At 45.1% G+C, this 18,241-nt stretch overlaps 2 protein-coding genes across 2 annotated transcripts in view; one reads left to right on the top strand and one right to left on the bottom strand.

Moving 5' to 3' along the window:
* Nucleotides 1-14,508, top strand: part of LOC109482221 — a 40,987-nt gene extending 26,479 nt beyond the window's left edge. Inside the window, 25 exon segments of the mRNA XM_019784913.1 lie at nt 1,733-2,143; nt 2,647-2,752; nt 2,982-3,166; nt 3,458-3,724; nt 3,990-4,229; nt 4,963-5,043; nt 5,448-5,603; nt 5,797-5,840; nt 5,934-6,059; nt 6,447-6,534; nt 6,899-7,038; nt 7,225-7,467; nt 7,723-8,194; nt 8,381-8,547; nt 8,860-9,090; nt 9,235-9,402; nt 9,591-9,748; nt 9,908-10,580; nt 10,816-10,972; nt 11,333-11,568; nt 11,779-11,953; nt 12,240-12,932; nt 13,091-13,341; nt 13,603-13,888; nt 14,348-14,508. Coding sequence (XP_019640472.1) covers nt 1,733-2,143; nt 2,647-2,752; nt 2,982-3,166; nt 3,458-3,724; nt 3,990-4,229; nt 4,963-5,043; nt 5,448-5,603; nt 5,797-5,840; nt 5,934-6,059; nt 6,447-6,534; nt 6,899-7,038; nt 7,225-7,467; nt 7,723-8,194; nt 8,381-8,547; nt 8,860-9,090; nt 9,235-9,402; nt 9,591-9,748; nt 9,908-10,580; nt 10,816-10,972; nt 11,333-11,568; nt 11,779-11,953; nt 12,240-12,932; nt 13,091-13,341; nt 13,603-13,888; nt 14,348-14,508 — 5,915 coding nt within the window.
* A 772-nt stretch (nt 14,509-15,280) lies between these two features.
* Nucleotides 15,281-18,241, bottom strand: part of LOC109482381 (arylsulfatase B-like) — a 12,242-nt gene continuing 9,281 nt past the window's right edge. The window contains exons 10-14 of the mRNA XM_019785083.1: nt 17,830-17,966; nt 17,342-17,400; nt 16,761-16,878; nt 15,978-16,108; nt 15,281-15,478 (exon numbers count right to left, since the gene is read on the bottom strand). Of these exons, the coding sequence (XP_019640642.1) occupies nt 15,306-15,478; nt 15,978-16,108; nt 16,761-16,878; nt 17,342-17,400; nt 17,830-17,966 (618 nt within the window). The 3' untranslated portion in view covers nt 15,281-15,305. The remainder of the gene's footprint in view (nt 15,479-15,977; nt 16,109-16,760; nt 16,879-17,341; nt 17,401-17,829; nt 17,967-18,241) is intronic.

Genomic DNA, 18,241 nt, shown 5'->3' with positions numbered 1-18,241 from the left:
GACATTACATGATAACATACACTTTTATCACAATCCATCAATAGCTTTTCCACTCATGTTGGTAAAAGTAGCGTAAAAAGCGTAGCATAGCATTGGATTTTTATAAATGATGATATTCATCTGATTCACTTGGTTCCTTTACAGCAAATATCGGAGGAATAAACGTCGCCGTTCTGTCCCGAGGCGGGCAGTGCGTGGGCGCGTCAGAAAACGCCGCTACCTGTGGCGGCATCATTGACGGTCAGCTGACGCCACGGCCGGGGCAGCTCGGCTGGCTGAGTTCGCAGGGGGTCGGCTCGTGGGTTCAGCTGAAGTTCGATGGATACTACTTCATCAACCGAGCCAAGATCGCACAGTCTACATGGATCACAGGCCAAAGTAGGACAATCAGGCTGACGTTCAGCGACGGGTCCTATGAAGACGTGAGTACCTTCTCTTCGATCTTGTAATATAGACTCCCGTCCCTCTTCCCCAGGCAGGATGTTGTCCAGGATTCGCTGCTGATAATGAATGTTGTATGTTAGTTCATTACATGTATCTTGGAGAACAATCATTTTACATCAACGAAGTAAATGAATGTTTTAAAGTCACACGCCTTTAGTTGTTATCTGATGTATGTGGCTGTACGACCCGCAGGTCGAACTCAGGAAGCGTGTGGGAAGTGACCAGTACGACGTGACGCAAGTTTACTACGACGACTTCGTCTTCAACACGATCAAGACAGACTCCGTGAAGATGACTGTCCTCAGCGCGTATACAGCTGCCTCCACCAGCGGCTTCATTGAGGCACAATTCATCACGGCCTTTCCGGAAGGTAAGACCTTTTACTCTGTAAAACGATTAGGCAAAGGTCCGTTTGTTTCTTTGTCATATTAAACCGATTAACAGCCTTTCGGATTATATTAACACACCAAGACTGCAGCTGGAATGCCAAAAAAATGTCCACTATGATTTACGTTTCAGACTTTCAATTGATACCCGCGCTCGCAAGATTCAGGCAACACATCGGCAAGAGGTCACCAATGCCAGTACTGGCCGAAGCGTTTAATTTGTCTCTTGCTGACTGCGCGATCAAGTGTTTGGAAGAACCCGCGTTTTTTTGCCAGTCTTTCCAGTACAAGGCCGGTACGAGAAACTGCGAGATGTTCGGATGGGCGGCTCCTAAAGACGGAGTTGAACGACTGGTCACGGATCCAAGCGTCTCATATTTCGAGAGGCATTTCGAAAGTTAGTATGTTTTCAGTTATTTTGTTCGATGCAGGTTGACAATTTTTGTCAATTTTCAATACAATCAACAGAATTATGCAACAACCCATTCAGTAATATTTCTTGTCACATTTACAGCATTTTTTACATCCTTTCAAGTTGCTCTTATAGTAATAAAGAATGGAAAGGAATGATAACGATGTATCATACATCATGCTGTTTTTAGTACCCTTATACTTATTTTTATATACTTATACTAGGTTTAAATGTGTGTCTTGTTTGTGTTTTGTGATTGTTTTGTGTGTGGGCCACAACACCAGCCCCCGCTGCCTGTGGCCCACGAGTATTGTACTTGTTTGCAATCCTAATAAATCAAATCAAATCAAATCTTCTGTGCTGAAGGCAGAGAATTAACGTCTACCATTCCTATTCATCTGAGGAAGGAATGCACTGGGCATGTGTGTATTAGAATCAGTACTGTAATCTGTCCTCTCTTGCCATTGCATATCTACGGTCTTATTTCCAGCTTACTTCCTCTTCGAATGGACTCCACGAATGACGTGCTCGTGTATGTATGGGGACGGCGCCACAAGTGCACCACAGATTGGCAATTGTTTAGCGCAACGGCCTCGGAATCATTGGCTGCACACCGCAGAAGGAACTCTTCGTAACGGAGAAACGTCACAGTGCCTCGAACTTCTTCCCAACAACGTGGTTGCCATAGCTACCTGCTCACCAATCAGAGAGTCTATATTGTTTGACGTCATTGATGACGCGCTGAGCTGGAGGGTGTTGGGAAGAGAAGTTTGCTTTGATAACAGAGACAGCGTGGTAAAACTGGTGAGCTGTTCCGATGGCCGGAACGTCCTGAGGAAACTGCCGCTACACGAGGTGACTGAGCTGGTGACGATGTCCACTCCGTGTGACGTCAGAGAAGGTAAATTCTTGTAATCAGTCTATGTCCATTTCCAAATTCGATTTGCGGAATGCTGAGTACAGAATCGGTGATGAGTTGCTATGACTGATTTGGTCGGTGTTGATTGAGTCATTAATTTGTCACGAAGTGTCGATGAAGGATAGACACCCAGGTAGAGCATTACTAATAGAAAATAACTGGATAAATAAAGAGTCCTGCACACAAAAGTGGTGCATCTCCGGGAATTTCCGGGACGTGTGCATCTGGAGTGTGCAGGTGACACGCGCCCGGAAACTCCCGGAAATGTGGAACTTCCGGCCGCGTGTGCAGAAATTTCCAAGTCGCAAATCCGTACCTTCATGCAGTGTCAGATAAAACCCATCATGTTTCATCCTCAGTCAGTCATGAAAGTTAGTGTATGCTATCTAAAACGTCGGTCCCTTATGACAATTTAGCCGATTGCCTGCTTGAGTTATATTTTTTTATTACCTAGTGCCATTTTATTAACGTCATAACATTTTCAGACCCGACCACAGACGTAACCAGGATGTTGGTAGAAGAAGTTGAGCCCGGTATACTGTTGGCGCGTTGGAACGTATCAGAGATGCCAGAGTACCCCTGTGGATTAAGGTAGGTTAAATACCACACTAGACGAATAGACCATACCGATTAAGCTTTGCGATATAAGAGCGACAAACTATCGAGAGACAAGAAACCAGCACCAAAATCCACCACAAACCCCAACCATTCAAAAGTACGCCGTTTAAAGAGACTAAAAAGTAATTTACGGTGAAGCCTAGTCATAATACACAAACGTCAACAATTGATAATTTGTAACCCTTTCAAATGTTTTCCGTAGCACTGTGTTTGTTGCACAGACAAATCTTAGGGACGGTTTTACAACAAGTTGGAATGTTTCATGGGACACAGAAATGTTCAACTTCACCGATATTGAATTGGAAGTCTCATACCTGCTGGAGATATACCTCATGACGCCAAGAAGCCACATCTACCTATCTTACTCACGGACTATAATATTACAAAGTAAGACCTTATTGCCTCTGTGTTTGATTTGTCTTCAATTTCCTGTTATATTCATATTCCCTTACCGACGCCAGTAGGAAAACGACTGTACAGAGTCAGCCTATCACACACAGTTGACAAAATTGCGATGTTTGGATCATGATTTGCTAGAATTGCTAGAAGTTGTAACATTCCAGGAAACGTCATTTGTACATTCCAGGAAACGATGTTGTAACATTCCAGGAAACGATGTTGTTACATTCCAGGAAACGATGTTGTAACATTCCAGGAAACGTTGTTTGTACATTCCAGGAAACGACGAGATTCACAACTTGACGGTCTCGCTGGTGACCAAAGAAGGGTTTTACGTCACCTGGAACGTCACGTCATCTTTAGTGATCGGGTATCGAGTTACATATCATCCGATGAACAGCCAAGAAATCGACCAGTTGTACGTGCATCACCCGGAAGTGCATTTACGGGGGCTGTTGCCAGGGGTGGAATACAACGTTACCATAACAGCCATTGCTGCAGACTTTGTGGGTAGAGCCGCTAGTCTCCAGCAATACACTCTGTCTGGTAGGTAACGAAAACGTGTGTCAAGGGAACTTGTCTAGAATACGTAGTAGTAGCAGATTTAGTTACTTGTTACTAATTTATATCCGTAGTTATTTGAGTGTAACAGAGAAGCGAGGGGAGATGATATAACCGCAGACTGACAGGAAGGTAGAATTGCAGTTCAAAACGGTTTCTCTGCAGACTGGCAAAAAAACTTCAATACTTCATAAAAGTTTCAAATCTTCGAAATCTTGTTACATTTTTCCCCCTCTCATCACAGTTGTAGACCCTCCACGTGATTTCCACGTGTTAGCCGTGACGGACCGTTCGGCTACCCTGATGTGGGCGGCACCAGGTGGCGAGGTTGTCGCGTACGTGCTGGAGATCATACCGGCCGATGCTCCATTGGAAGCAGTAAACATTTCCCTGAGCAACAATCTAACAACCACGGATGTAACAGGGCTGATCCCCCTTCATCCTTATGTCGCCAAGCTCTATGCCGTCGGTCCGGCTGGCGTTAGCGACGGTGTGCCTGTCCCCTGGATAACAGGTTAGAACCCGAGAATTTACGTTATGTTCACGGTAGCAGAATTTCACGGTGTGAGAAAAATGGACGTGTTCACGGAACTATATAGTCACGGTGGCGACAGGTGTAGAAAAAAGAAAGTCCTGGAATTATTTGTTAACTGTAATGATAAGTTCACGGTACAGAAGTGGCAGTGAAACCCGTGAACACAAAAGTACCGTGAAAAAATAGAATTACAGTGTCGTGTTCGTTGTTACCTGTTTATGTACTGTACAAGAGTTTCCGTAAATTTTGTCGTGTTCCGAACCCTTGATAATCCTATAACAGTACGGGAGAGTTTCGACAATGCTTTACTCTGAATTAAGGAGGAACCATAAGGACACATCAAAATGGACATTAGCATTCACTGTTTTTCGCCCCCCCCCCCCAGAATCGGCTACTGAGCAACAGACATCAGCACCTACACCTACAGGCGCGCCATCTACAGAACCTACCAGTGAGTGTGTGCAATGGTTCCTATAACTACCCATTGTTGACATCTTTGTTGATGGTACTTCGAGAGCAATTGTGTCCCTTATTTATCTATGCATATTACTCTTGCATTGTGTTTTACTACTTCGCATACTTTCGCTTATAATCATGTACTCATTAATTGAATATCGAAAGTATGTCATAATAACTTTGATAATCTAGGTTCAAGTAACTAACAAAAAAACAACAGCGTTTTTTCTAGTGACTACGTCGTTATCCACTCGGGCACGGCATACTACAGAGAGCTCCATGTCGGATACAGAGTCCATGGACGACCTGCAAGGTACGGTCAGCTTTCCTATCGTTTTAAGGTACATCCGTAAATAATTTCGTCAGGTTGGTAAACGAATGAATAGCAAAGTTCTTTGATCACAACCATTTATTTCTTACGAGCCGACGTTTCGATGACCGTCTGTCATCTACATGTGAACCATGCACTATGCACCAAATAACATCTAGCGTCAGTGCACAGTAAACCAGTCAGAATTGCCCTGATGAAGATGACAGACGGTCATCGAAACGTCGGCTCGTAAAAAATAAATGGTTGTGATCGAAGAACTTTGCTATTCGTTTTAAGGTACAGTTTGAAAAACGAATAATAGTAGTATTGTAGCCAAAACACTACATTGAGTCCTCGCTCAAAGTTTGCTGACAAGGTATTATCTGTAAAATCCTGTTCCTACTCAGACCAAGAGAGCGATACCGATGTGGAGGTGCAAAGTGACGACGGGTTTGGAGGCTTTGTACCACGATCGCGGGAAAGAGAAAGTTACGAGTCGTGGGAAAGCGAAAACCCCGAACAAGAGTCTGACGTCAGCATCAGTTCCGGTGACGAGGGCGACGGTTGGTTTATAAGTTAATTGACCGCAAATGCATATCAGTTAAATATACCAAAAAGCGACATACTGTGGACAGTTAAACTGTAGTTTGAAAAGTAGTTTGTCCCATTGTTATGTAAGAACATTTGTATTTTCTAAAGACAAAAAACCTTATCCTGACCGTCGTAAAGGGCTATAATTTATGTTTTTTGTTTCAGATCCTTCCGACGGACTGGGTGCTGACGACGAGCATACGCTACAGGTAGTATGATTACCATACTCAAGGTCAATACAATCCATACTGTGAAATATTTTCATGTAGTCCTGGACCTTACGAGACCCCATGCCGTTCCAGGCGGATTTCCCATCGCTGATGGTCGAAGGCCTCGCCATTCCCGCCATTGATGCCGTGAATGTCACTGACATCGCCTCAACGGATCCTGTGGCGCTCGTAGAAGCACTTGCCGTAGTGACGCAACCGGTAAGCATCAACAAGACCACAGGTTCGGTGCACCAGACCTGCAAACAAGCCTTGGATACACTGACAATTGCATCAGAGCGTCTGCAGACCACAATCGCTGCAAGCGTCCTTGGCCAGTTATGTGAAGCTGTCATCAGAGAGTGTAGTAACAAGTCAGTGGAAGAACAGGTTCGTTTCCTGTTATAAATGAGTAGCTTAAACTTTACAAGTCTTTGGTGTTGTCTTTGACGTTTTGTTTTATGTTTGTTTGATGGAAAGTGGTCAGGTTTGAATGTTTAAGAAATGTTTCTGCAGTAAAATGTGGCAAAACGTCTTTAGCTAATGTAGTTTTACCGTAAAGCAAGGCCTTCTTCATGTTGTTTCCTTCAACCCTGTTTATATCTAAAGCTTTCCTACCTCACTGTTCTGAACAACCTGAACGACGTACTTGGGAGAAAAGCAGGGACGACGCAAAACATCTCGCGCACCAGTACAGGTAAGATGGTATGGAGATCCAAGAAGCAGGTTGGATTCAGCCACAGGTTTGATGAAACTTGTGGCACATGTCGGTCCTGTACTATAGGATGTACGTTAATGTTTTGATGTTGGAAATCTGATCGTTCCATTTTATAGCACTACGTATTGAATTTGAAAAAAAATCCTGAGAGATCTGTTCAGTTCATTTGTATTGTACGCCTTTCCGTAACAAGGCAGCTGAATGTTGTACACATATGCACGACTATCCCAAGAATTCACTAAGTTTGTTGTCGTGCGACAATCGTGCGACGAATGCGGGTCATTATAGTCCACCGTCGTGAGTCGTGTACACACTCCTGTAACCAGGTTTGGTTGTGATTCAGATATGTTACGCTCCGTTGGACACCTCTTCCATGAAGCACTTGCCCAGGCTGACGTCGATCCTACCAGGAATGATGATTTGTTGTCACCCGAAGAGCGAGCAGATCAGGAGCGGCAGAAAAAGGAGGAAAGTGACCAAAAGGTAGATTACTACTAATGTATGATATTTTCGTTTCCATTGTTTTTTTTTTAAATTCTATCATTCTAATCTGCGTGTCTTATAATATTTGAAGCCGAATTGCTAAATAATTAATGAAAGAAGTAGACACAGCGGTTCTTCATCATCATCTATGTCCAAAGTTGCTAAAAGCTCTCATATGGTTGCCAGAAACGCGTCGTCGTTGGAGGAGGTCGTGAGTTACTAGACGACATTGCGGGCCGTCTGAGGAGACAGCTGACACCCGGCGGCCCCGGAGTACGGATAGACTCCGACAGACTCAGCCTGCAGGTACACAGAATGCGCGGAAAGGATCTGGCAGGTCATCGGCTGAACGGCGCAGGCGTGAACGTCGTCTTTCCCTCTGCTGAAAAACTATTCAAAGGCTTCGTGCCCAGGTTTGTTGACACCAAGGTATGTGGCATCTTATTATATAGGACATTGAGTCTATTCCACGCTTGTCTTGGGGTTAACACTTTAATTCTGTGTGATATAGATTAGATAATGCTTTCAAATATGCACTAATATTTCTATAGGAATATTCATATTCTCTGGAAGCGTTGAATGCTTTTTTGTTGAAATGTCTATGTAAATGTCACTGACATATATCCTCACTAAGTACATGGTGTGGTGTTATTCGAGCGCCTCTTGCAATTGCTTTCTTTCCAGGTCATCAGTTACCATGACAACCCTTTCACCTGGGGAAACAACTCAAACATCATCAACTCTGCTGTCCACGACGTCTCCTTGATCCCATCGACCATGTCCATTGGGGACATCAAGGACGCAGAAGACGACATCCTGATCACCATTGCCACCAACGGAGATCGCCCTTCCAGCGGACTGGTTCATGGAGTGGATTCCACGGGAAATGAGAGCGTGGTGCAGCACGTGTTCAACATTTCAGACGTAGATGACGCGTTCATCGTCCAAGTTACCGCCCTGAACAGGAGTTCCAGGATATCCGTGTTCGGGAGAGGAGGCGGCCTGGCCCACAGTAGAAACTGTGAAGTCTGTTTCCCGTGGCAGGACTGGAAACCGACATTCTCACGACATGGCGCAGCCGAGCCTCAGTCTGTCGCGTTTTTTGTGTCAGGAAGGAATCACACCGGAAAATACGTGGTCGGAGTAGAAGTTGCTGGTAAGAATATTTTTACAACGTGTACTACTCGTATACTATGTAATATATGTATATAGAGACAGAAATTGAGAGAGAGAGAGAGAGAGAGAGAGATGAAGGCGTGGATGATGATGATGGTGTTAATGATGATGGTGATGATGATGATGATGATGATGATGGGTGGTGGTGATGTTCACGTTTGCTTAGGTTTGGAGGATGTTTACCAAGATGTAGTCGAAGACGGCGTCTTTGTCGTGGACCCCGCTGACAAGTCAGACGTGAATGGGACACAGTTCTACAGCCTGGAGGTTTGGGATCTGAGCTGTCGTTACTGGGCGGAGGACACAGAGACCTGGCTACCGAACGGGTGTAGAGTAAGATCCGATCTATTGACCATAGTCCTTTGTGGCAATGTGTTCGTTGCTTTCACGTCGGTTAGGGTGCTAGTTTGTAATCAACACGTAATTGCCAAATGTGCAGTCTTTACAATATATTACTGCGATACCCCTGCTTCTGGGGGTAGTTGGGCAACTGTACTTAGAGCCTGTAACAGTTTAGTCTTAACATAAATGGTGTTCTGGTATAAACCAAGATAGAAAGAAATCCTCTTGGTCCGAGGAAGATCAAAGACCTGGTCGAAAATCAGGGTGTGAAACTTGACCATGACACCTGTTTCGTCTCCACAGGTCCACCCTACCTCCACAGTCAGTGCGACTGTCTGCGCCTGCAACCACATGACGGCGTTCGGGACTGGCTTCGTCACCGTACCGAACACGATTGACCTGACCACCGTGTTCGACAAGTTCACGGACATAGGGAACAACGCAGGGGTCCTCGCTGCCGTTCTGACGTCATTAGCCTTGTACTTAGTCGGGGTCATGTTTCTCAGGAAGGTCGACAAAGCAGGTGTCAAGAAGGTAAGGTTATGACGAAAGCAACGTTACTCTAAAAACAAAAGGGGACGTCGGTCATTTTGTTTGCTGATTATTCCAATTCCCTTCTATAGATTTAAAGTTACTTAAGAACTTGAGACGAAAAGATTTTTGCGTTGCTTTTGGCAGCTGATTGTCCATGGCCTACCCGACAACCGCTCCACTGACAGGTACTATTACAAGATGTCCGTCTACACCAGTCACGCCAGAGGGTCTGGAACCAAGTCCAATGTGGGGTTTACATTGCTTGGGGACAAGGGGAGTACCAGAGTCAGGGTGTGCAAGCAAGGCCCAGAGGTAAAGATTCAGCTGGACGTTTTATGGTTGTTGACAACCAGTTTGAAGGATTCGTTCTTGATTTGCATCACATGAAACTACATGTGAGTATTGTTTATGATCTGTCTGTGTTCGTGTGTGTGTGTGTGTGTGTGTGTGTGTGTGTGTGTGTGTGTATAATTAAGTGTATCTACCATTATCCACATTAGACCTTTCAGGCTGGCGGCGTGGACATCTTCTTGCTCGCTGTTGAAGAAAGTCTGGGCGACCTTCTTCGGCTTCAAATCTGGCACGACAACCAGGGGGGCAAGGGCAGGGCTTAGAAGTTAGATAAAGTCATCGTGCGAGATTTGCACTCAGGAGAAACGTAAGTACAATTGAGAAATGGTTCATTCAACCACACACGACACACGATGGCATATGGCTCATGGAATGCGTTATTTGCACGTACAAACTTTGATTAAAAATACATGCTCAGTACCAAGTTAGTACCATGAATTCAAAGTTTTTTTGTTGTGGTTTACAGAAACAGTTTCCTGTGTGACCAGTGGCTATCGCTTGACCGTGGGGACGGAAGAATCAGCCGGATTCTTCCCTCTTCGACCGAGCAAGATTTGTCATCCTTCCAACTATTCACTACAAAGGCCGTCGACAGTTTTAAAAATGAGCACATCTGGCTCTCCATCTTCTTCTGCCCCAGTGGCAGCCATTTCAGCAGGGTCCAACGCCTCTCCTGTGGACTGTGTATTGTCTACACCACCATGATTGCCAACGCCATGTGGTACAAAATGGAAGACAGCCTGGAGCAGAATAACGTGGTGAATCTTGGGATAGTCTCCTTCACCCTTCACGAGTTATACGTCAGCGCGATGACGTCATTGTGTGTCCTCCCCGTAAACGTGCTCCTCGTCCAGCTCTTCAACCGGTGCAGAGAAAAGCAACAACCGGCCAAGAATGCCGTGAATGTCGCAGAGAAGGAAAACATCAGGTCTATGCTGTTGAAAACGCGACCTTCCTCTCGGTTTCTTCCCCATATGTTTGTGTACGTGGTTTGGTCGATCCTGGTCCTTAGCTGTTGCGTATCGGCGTTCTTTACTATTCTCTACAGCCTGGAATGGGGAGCTGCGAAGGCAAACGCATGGCTGAAGACGTTTCTGATGACCTTCGTTCAAGACGTTTTTGTTGTGGAGCCATTGAAGGTAAGAGCTTTCTGTTATCGTGCCATCATGTCACTGGGACTTACAACCAGAGGAAATCTTAAGCGAAGAGGATTTCCTTATTATTTCGAAGGAACCAGATCAAGACAGAAAACTAAATTTCATACTTAATCTGTCTGTCCATGACATTGGCATTGCAAATGTTACAATTACTCTATATACGTGGCCTGTGTTGCTGGTAGCTTCCGCAAATATCGTTTACATGCTTCTACCGCAGATTCTGGCTGTTTCTGCGCTGGTCTCCTATGTCTGTAAGAAAGTCGCTGTGTCATCGACTCGGGATGACGTCATCCTACAACACGCTGACGTGGAGGATTCCAGCCAATCAGAGAGCAGCCTGTTTGCCTGGATATCTCACAGGGCGAACACGAGAGGTATGTGGCACTTTGTTTAGTCTCCGTGTGACAAGATAAGCTAAATATGGATAATAATTTCCCCTGGTTAAATATGTTAATGTTTTTGAACTCTATTCCAAAACGACACCAAATGACAATAATAAGATAAGTCATCCATACGTAACTCACAATTTATTGCTATGAACATTATTTTGCAGTTCTAATTGAACGGTAGATAAACGTTGTAGTATTGTTGTTTAGCAGTTGTTTCCATAAATTGTACCTTGTATGATTATCGAGCAATAAAGTTTATTCTCTGTCAGGTGTCTAAAGGACACAACCTTCTAAATTAATATCTACGTACAATACTCAAATATTCATTTTTTTCCTTTTCACCAGTGACAAAACAGCAGTTGTGGAAAGCTCTCTCACAGCATGACCAAACGGATGCGTCACAGAAAGAGCGACAGAAAAGGGAAGAGACCAGAAAAAAGACGGACAGCGTGATACAGGAGGTTGCCGGGTTCTTCCTGTTTGTAATGGTTCTGCTTGTGGTGGCGAATAGTGGCACAAACGTCTACTCTCACCACGCCTACAACACTATAGGAGACCTCTTCCAGTCGGATTTTGATGAGGTCAGTTTCTTAGAGTGATTCTCTATTTAAACAAATATACGCACTTAAAGATATCTGAAAAACGCGCGCGCACACACACACACACACACACACACACACACACACACACACACATATGCTCGAGCGCTTATGCACACAGACACAGCACATGTACATGTACGTCTGCGTAGGTGTTTTTTCAGAGATAACAATCTGACTCTATGTTCACAGATCAGTACAGCGGACGACTATTGGACGTGGGCGCGCGACGTCCTTATTCCGGGTCTGTTCCAGGAAAACCATTACAACAGTGAGAAGCTCGGCTGGAGACGGAAGCTTTTCATCAGCGACACCACTTCTTACAGGATCGGGGCTGCACGCTACAGGCAGATACGAGTCAAACCCAGTAAGGATACAGGTCCTGCTTTCTTCTGGAAGTACGCTGGATGCATATAAGTTGCTCATTTCGACAGTGTAAAGATACGAATATATCAAACCAGTTTTTCATGGTGTTTTTTCATGAAGCGATATCGATATTTGAGATATTTGAATTGACAAGAAAATACCCAGGTCATGAATATTTCCCTGCGTTTAAAAAGCCCAAGCTTCCATGTAGCCAGATGCTCAATTCCTTGATAGTATTCACAACGTATATAAATTTGAAACTGCCTTTTTTATCCATCCACTCTAAGGACCCTGTGACTTTCAGCCGCACTACATTAGTCTTTACATGAGTCAGGAATGCAACAGCGGGAACGCCATTTCAGACGAGGAGACGAAAGACTTTCTGCCCGGATGGACCCCCCTCTCCTCCTCCAACTCTTCGGATGATGTCTCCAAACCGTCGCCCTGGACGTACCGCCTTCCCGGGTCTGGTGACGAGCTCCCCGCGATGGGAGCCATTGCCACGTACGGCTCGGGAGGTTACGTTACCGGAGTTGGCAGAAACAAAGCTGCTGCCCTCGCTGTCATCGCTGGCCTGAAGGGAGCCGGCTGGATTGACCGTTATACGCGCGCCGTCATTGTCGAGTTCACGGTGTACAACGCCAATGTCAACTTCTTCAGCACGATGTCGTACATGGTGGAGTTTCTCAACACGGGAGGGGCGGTGCCGTCCCACTCTGTGTGGACCTACCGCTTACATCGGTTCGTCGGCACGGCTGGATACATCATCATGGCCCTGCACATCCTGTATGTGGTCTGTTTCCTCTACACGCTGTACAGGGAAGTAAGACTGATGAAGGAACAGGGGAGAAGCTACTGCCTCCAACCGTGGAACCTTCTCGAGATTGCCAACATTCTGGTTTGTTTCGGCGCCGTTGCCGTTTTTGCTGTAGACTACATAACCTCGAGGAATACTGTGGACAAGCTTCTCCATCACCGTGGTAATCATTTTTGTTTGTTAAGCATCAGTGGTTTTCTTCTCATGGCTTTGAATATGTATTATATGGTATTAACGTTGAGGTGGTTAGACAGACAGTTTCTGACGGCTATTGTTCATTTTATGAAGTAACTCTTCTTTCTTACTCTTCTTTTGTTTCAGATTCGTCAAAGTTCATCAACTTCGACCAGGCCGTCTTCTGGAACCAGGCGTTTGTTTGGACAGTGGCCACCGTCGCCTTCATCAACATCTTCAAGTTTCTTCGCCTCCTCCGCTTCAACCCGATGCTGTCTGTGTTGATGACGTCAATGAGGCACATGGCACCAGAGGTTACAGGCTTCGCAGTGTACTTCACCTTCCTGTTTCTCTCATTCGTGCAGCTGGGACATTTGGTCTTTGGACTCAAAATACAGGTGTGGTGGATGCATTATTGTTTTGCGTTTTTTTTTTTGGTAGACGGTTTGAAACATTAGCGCCACATTGTGCTGGTGTCTTCGTCACGTGCCGATGTATGTAAAAAATGCTTGGTATCGAAATATGGGCAGGCTCCCATCACTGGTTTATATTTTGTCTATAGCCAGGAGAAACAATCAAAACAGTGCTAGAAGCAGAAAGATAGAATAGTTGCAATACTACAAATGTCGATGATTCCTTATGTGTGAACGTATTTGCAGGGATACTCTACGATAGCTGCCTCTGGGAAGAGTCTCTTCGTATGTGCTCTCGGGTATTTTGAATTCAATGAAATCTTAAGCACCAGCAGGATCATCGGGCCGCTGTTCCTGTACACCTATCTGTGCGTCGTCTTCATCGTCATTATCAACATCCTGGTGGCCATCATCAACGATGCACTCGTGGTGATGAGAGGTTACACGCCGCCTCAGGAACATCAGGAGATCCTGCAGGAGCTGTGGAGGAGGCTCGCCAACTTCCTCGGTCTGACAAACTCTGCAAATCAGGGTAAGATGGCCTCTACATGTAACCCACTAGTTCATGAGCAGCTGTGCCGAGATTAACCAGCTACTGCGAAAATAAGGTCAGGCAGCCTATGAAACAAATCGGTTGCTCATTGCATGAGGCACCCTGAAGCTGTAGCATCTACCCCTAGTCTTTTAGTAGCCTACAAAGGGAGGAAAAGGCCGAGAGAGACCAAGAGTCAGCTATATAGAATAGATATAGAATAGACAACTCATACACTGACGAGAAGGAAATTAAATCCCCAAAGGAAACAGCGTGTGATGGAAGATTCTTTCAAATTTGGTTTGGGCAAGTCGGGGAATAACCTAGTGCAGCACATAAAGGGTTAGAAGCTTATCCTGGTGTGATTACATTAGCTTATTATTGGCGTTTTACGGAAGTAAATTTATACGTTGGTAGCGACTAATGCAAGTCCTTGTTGTATCTCCTGATGATTTCCAGAGGAAGACATGCTGGCATCAGAAAGACTGGAGGATTGTCTGACTAGACTGGATCTTCTTGTACGGGCCATGAAGGAGAGACGAGTCGCAGAGGACGCGATGCGAAGGTACCACCAGGCCCATCATGAGTGGCATAAAAATGATGTAGACATGGTCGAATGATGGTTGTAAAGGTAACAACATATTCAAGAACGACATTCATGTACTAGTCTCTTAGGCCATGTTATCAAGTATATGCTGAATTTCAAGTACATATTCATTATGGCATGAGGTGTTCACTGGTGTAAATCTGGTTCTTAACCCTTACTGTGTAAATATATGTGATTATATCAAAGAATATTTAGACCTTAAGTGATGCGTCAAGCTCAACATATTGATTTATTCATATTCTTGTACATAGGTTGATTCATTTACATCCACTTGTTTGACTGCATTTACATCCACTTGTTTGACTGCATGCATGTAGTTGTAATAGACCATACGAACTTGTGATTGTTATCATAGTGGAATCACGTGTTTAAAAAAGCCATCCGCCAACTGTTCATATAATGTTCTATAACTAGCATGTAGATTATGTCCTTTCATTTGCACATAATGTAAATTTCGTTGTGTGTTAATGGTGTGTTTTTTTGCCATGCTAGCTGTTATACATGTGTTTCAAAGTTTTATTTCTGCATGAGCGCCGGAAAATTAGCCTTTTGGGCTAAAGGACATCGAAATAAAAGAAATAAAGGAAATATGCTCAAGATCATAACTCGCATGCAGCGACGTCGAACGTTTTTATTGTTTGTTTTGTTTTTGTTTTATTTGTTGTTGTTGTTTTTCAAAGAGATGGAAAGGTACGTGTACTGTAGACAGGTTACCAAACCTATTATAGCTCTCGAGTCCTACATCCTCTCCGCAAATAGAGGAGCTATAATAGGTTTGGTAACCAGGCTACGTGTACTACGTGTAGTTGGCTAGCACCAGCCGGGCGACCACGCCCCTCCCCAGTCCTTCGGGTTGGACTTGGGGTCAGGCAGCGGGTTGATGGCGGGAACCATGGACTTCCTGTAGTCCTCCAGCTTAGCCTGCATCTCCTTCAGCTTGTCCGGCATGGTGGCCGCCAGGTTGTTGTGCTCTGTGGGGTCGTCTGGAAAAGCACAGAGTCGAAAATGTTTTCCTGACAATTTCTGCCGCCATATCATAGGACCTTAATGTCCTCATACATTAAGACACTGTAACGGGCCAAGGACAGAGACCTTGCCGGAACCTTGTAGGTTTAGAGGCCAAAAGCGCAAGAACCTGACCCCAAGAGGGTACCCCCAGTGACGTGCAGTAACTGTGTGGGTAGACATGCCTGGTACTCAGACACTCGAGCATACAGGCAAACGCATGCACACACACACACAAACTCACACACACACACACACACACACACACACACACACACACACACACACTACGCATGCATTTTTCATACGCATACACACACACACACACACACACACACACACACACACACACACACACATGTACACACACACATGCACAAACACACACACACACGGAGGCAAACATGCCTGTCCTTGGTGCTGATCACCATCCACACACAGTCTTAAGCTTATTTCCGGGGATACATGTAATCCTACCTTTCAGGTTGAAGAGCCATGTGCCAGTGGTGGGGTCCCCGCTGTCAGGCTGACTCTCCGTCAGGTTGTCGGGACGGATCCACCCGTCAGGCTTCCCGGCATACCCCTCGATCAGCTTGTAGTCGCCAACCCTGGTGCACAGGACACACAGTATAGTAGTCCTGGCCTTTTTTGGCATTTATCTACTCACCATTTGCACCAAATGTTTGTTTTGTTTTGTCACGCCACCCCACCGACCGCACTAGCCGTGCATCCTGGGCGGGATGCCCCATTGTAGGCCTTTCTCAGTAAACGTTTATAGATGTAGGGCCATGTAGATGTGGATAGATACTCGTTGTACATAGCCAAGTGACGATTTAACATCCATTGTTGGGCTTAAAAGGCAGATTTCTCACACTACAACAGAGGAAGGTCTTTCATTCTTATGCAGTTCATCCTCGAACCTTAAATATTTGTGTTTTTTTGACATGATTTCTGAATGTAACCCCAAGCGGGGACATGGTTGCATCTGCGCATGCGCGGTGAATTGTATTTGAAGTGTCATATTTGAAGGCCCCTGAGACAGAAAGGAAGCACGTCTGACCATGCTTATTATATGTCTAGCCGTTACGTGTTTTGTTAATCACAGTGGCAGATATAACTGGCATATTGCCTACATAATGTATCACGTCGTGCATGCGCAGTTGGGACCATGAACCCGCTTATTGTGCACGATAGTTGACAACATAAAGAAACAAGGAACATTTCAAAACGTTGTTCAGTATAACGTTTGTTAGGTGTTACCTGATGGCTCCCTGTTTAGTCGGGAAGACGTCATCAATGTTGTAGACGAACTCTGTGCGCGGTGAGGGCTTCCCTGACAGGATGGTGTCCAGCTGGCTAACCCCGTCAATAGCGGCATCTGGTATCAAACAACATCAAAAACTATACCGGGAACAGTGAAGTAATAAGGAGGTTCATGGAGTTCTGCTTCTCGCCGCTATACGTGGCCGATATAGGTGGCGCTTTTGCGGTGAGAACACAATCCCAAACGTGCCTGAGTTTGTACCCTACACGTGCCTAGTGTCAAATGTAAAGGCCAACGAAATCTGAAACAACGACGCCGGACAATGCATTCACAGTCTTATAAACGAACATCCCTATAGAAGATATAAAGTAGAGTGGATTCATTCCTCAAGGTAGCTAACATATCGCACACCACAGTCGTCCCTCATTAAGACATCTGGTGCCGCATAGTTTCCGTTTAGAACTTTCATTTAGCCTGTCACCTTGTAGCAAATGATCAGATTGTGTCATATTACGTAACATGTTATTTTTTAAATGAACAATGCGTCAGGTGAATAAGCATAGCTGGGAACACCTACCAGCAGTACCCCCGGCTGCTTCCAGGATGGTTGGGAACCAGTCCACAGCATGGATCAGCCTGAAGAACGGTAACACAAAGTTTCGTGAGAAGCACACTCACAGTCCAAGCCCCCCGACAATTCACACTGAGAAGACAGCTTAGTACTTGATGATGGTCTTCTATAGTTATAGACACATGTCCAAGATAGTTTTATTATTCGCAGTTATATGCATGTAAGCAAATTAACGTCAATTTTGAAAATTAGACAATCTTAGCCGTAGAATGTCTGCTCCGTGATGTAATAATCACATAGTCGTTGCTGGTTAAATATGGGCAATGACCTGGACCAGACGGCTGTCACCATTGTAAGTGATGCTGTAGCAGAAGCGTTTGAGTAAAAGAATAAACAGAGCAGTAGTTTGACAGGCTAGGCCATGTGAATGTTAACATTATGCAGTTGTTTTGCAAATGTTACCTTTCTATTAAATATATCTAGAGCTCACGTACTCATTGTTGGTGTAGCCGGTTTTCTGCAGCATCTTGCCGTGCGCGAACGCCACGCCCCTGGTGCCCCCCTCCCACAGGGTCACCTTCCCGCCACGGAGCGGGTAGTTGTTGCCACTGGCAACGATCCAGCCGCCGTTCTAAGGGGAATAATTCATAGTTTAAAACTTCCTAAATCTATTTTGTGGAACTGAGGGAACTACGAAGTGGGATATTTCAAACAGGCGGTGGGCTGGAAGATCATTTAGACATCCAACTTGACCTTCGGGTCGATCTACGGCTACAAGAGTCCTACAAATATAGCTATACATATCACACATACACGCACGCACACGTGCACACACAAACACACACACACACACACACACACACACACACACACACACACACACAAACACACACACACGCACGGAGG

The sequence above is a fragment of the Branchiostoma belcheri genome, unplaced genomic scaffold, assembly GCF_001625305.1.
Source record: "Branchiostoma belcheri isolate BF01 breed outbred unplaced genomic scaffold, Haploidv18h27 scaffold6, whole genome shotgun sequence".
NCBI lineage: Eukaryota > Metazoa > Chordata > Leptocardii > Amphioxiformes > Branchiostomatidae > Branchiostoma > Branchiostoma belcheri.
The sequence above is the reverse complement of the archived record's forward strand: the minus strand, read 5'-3'. Positions and strand labels throughout refer to the sequence as shown.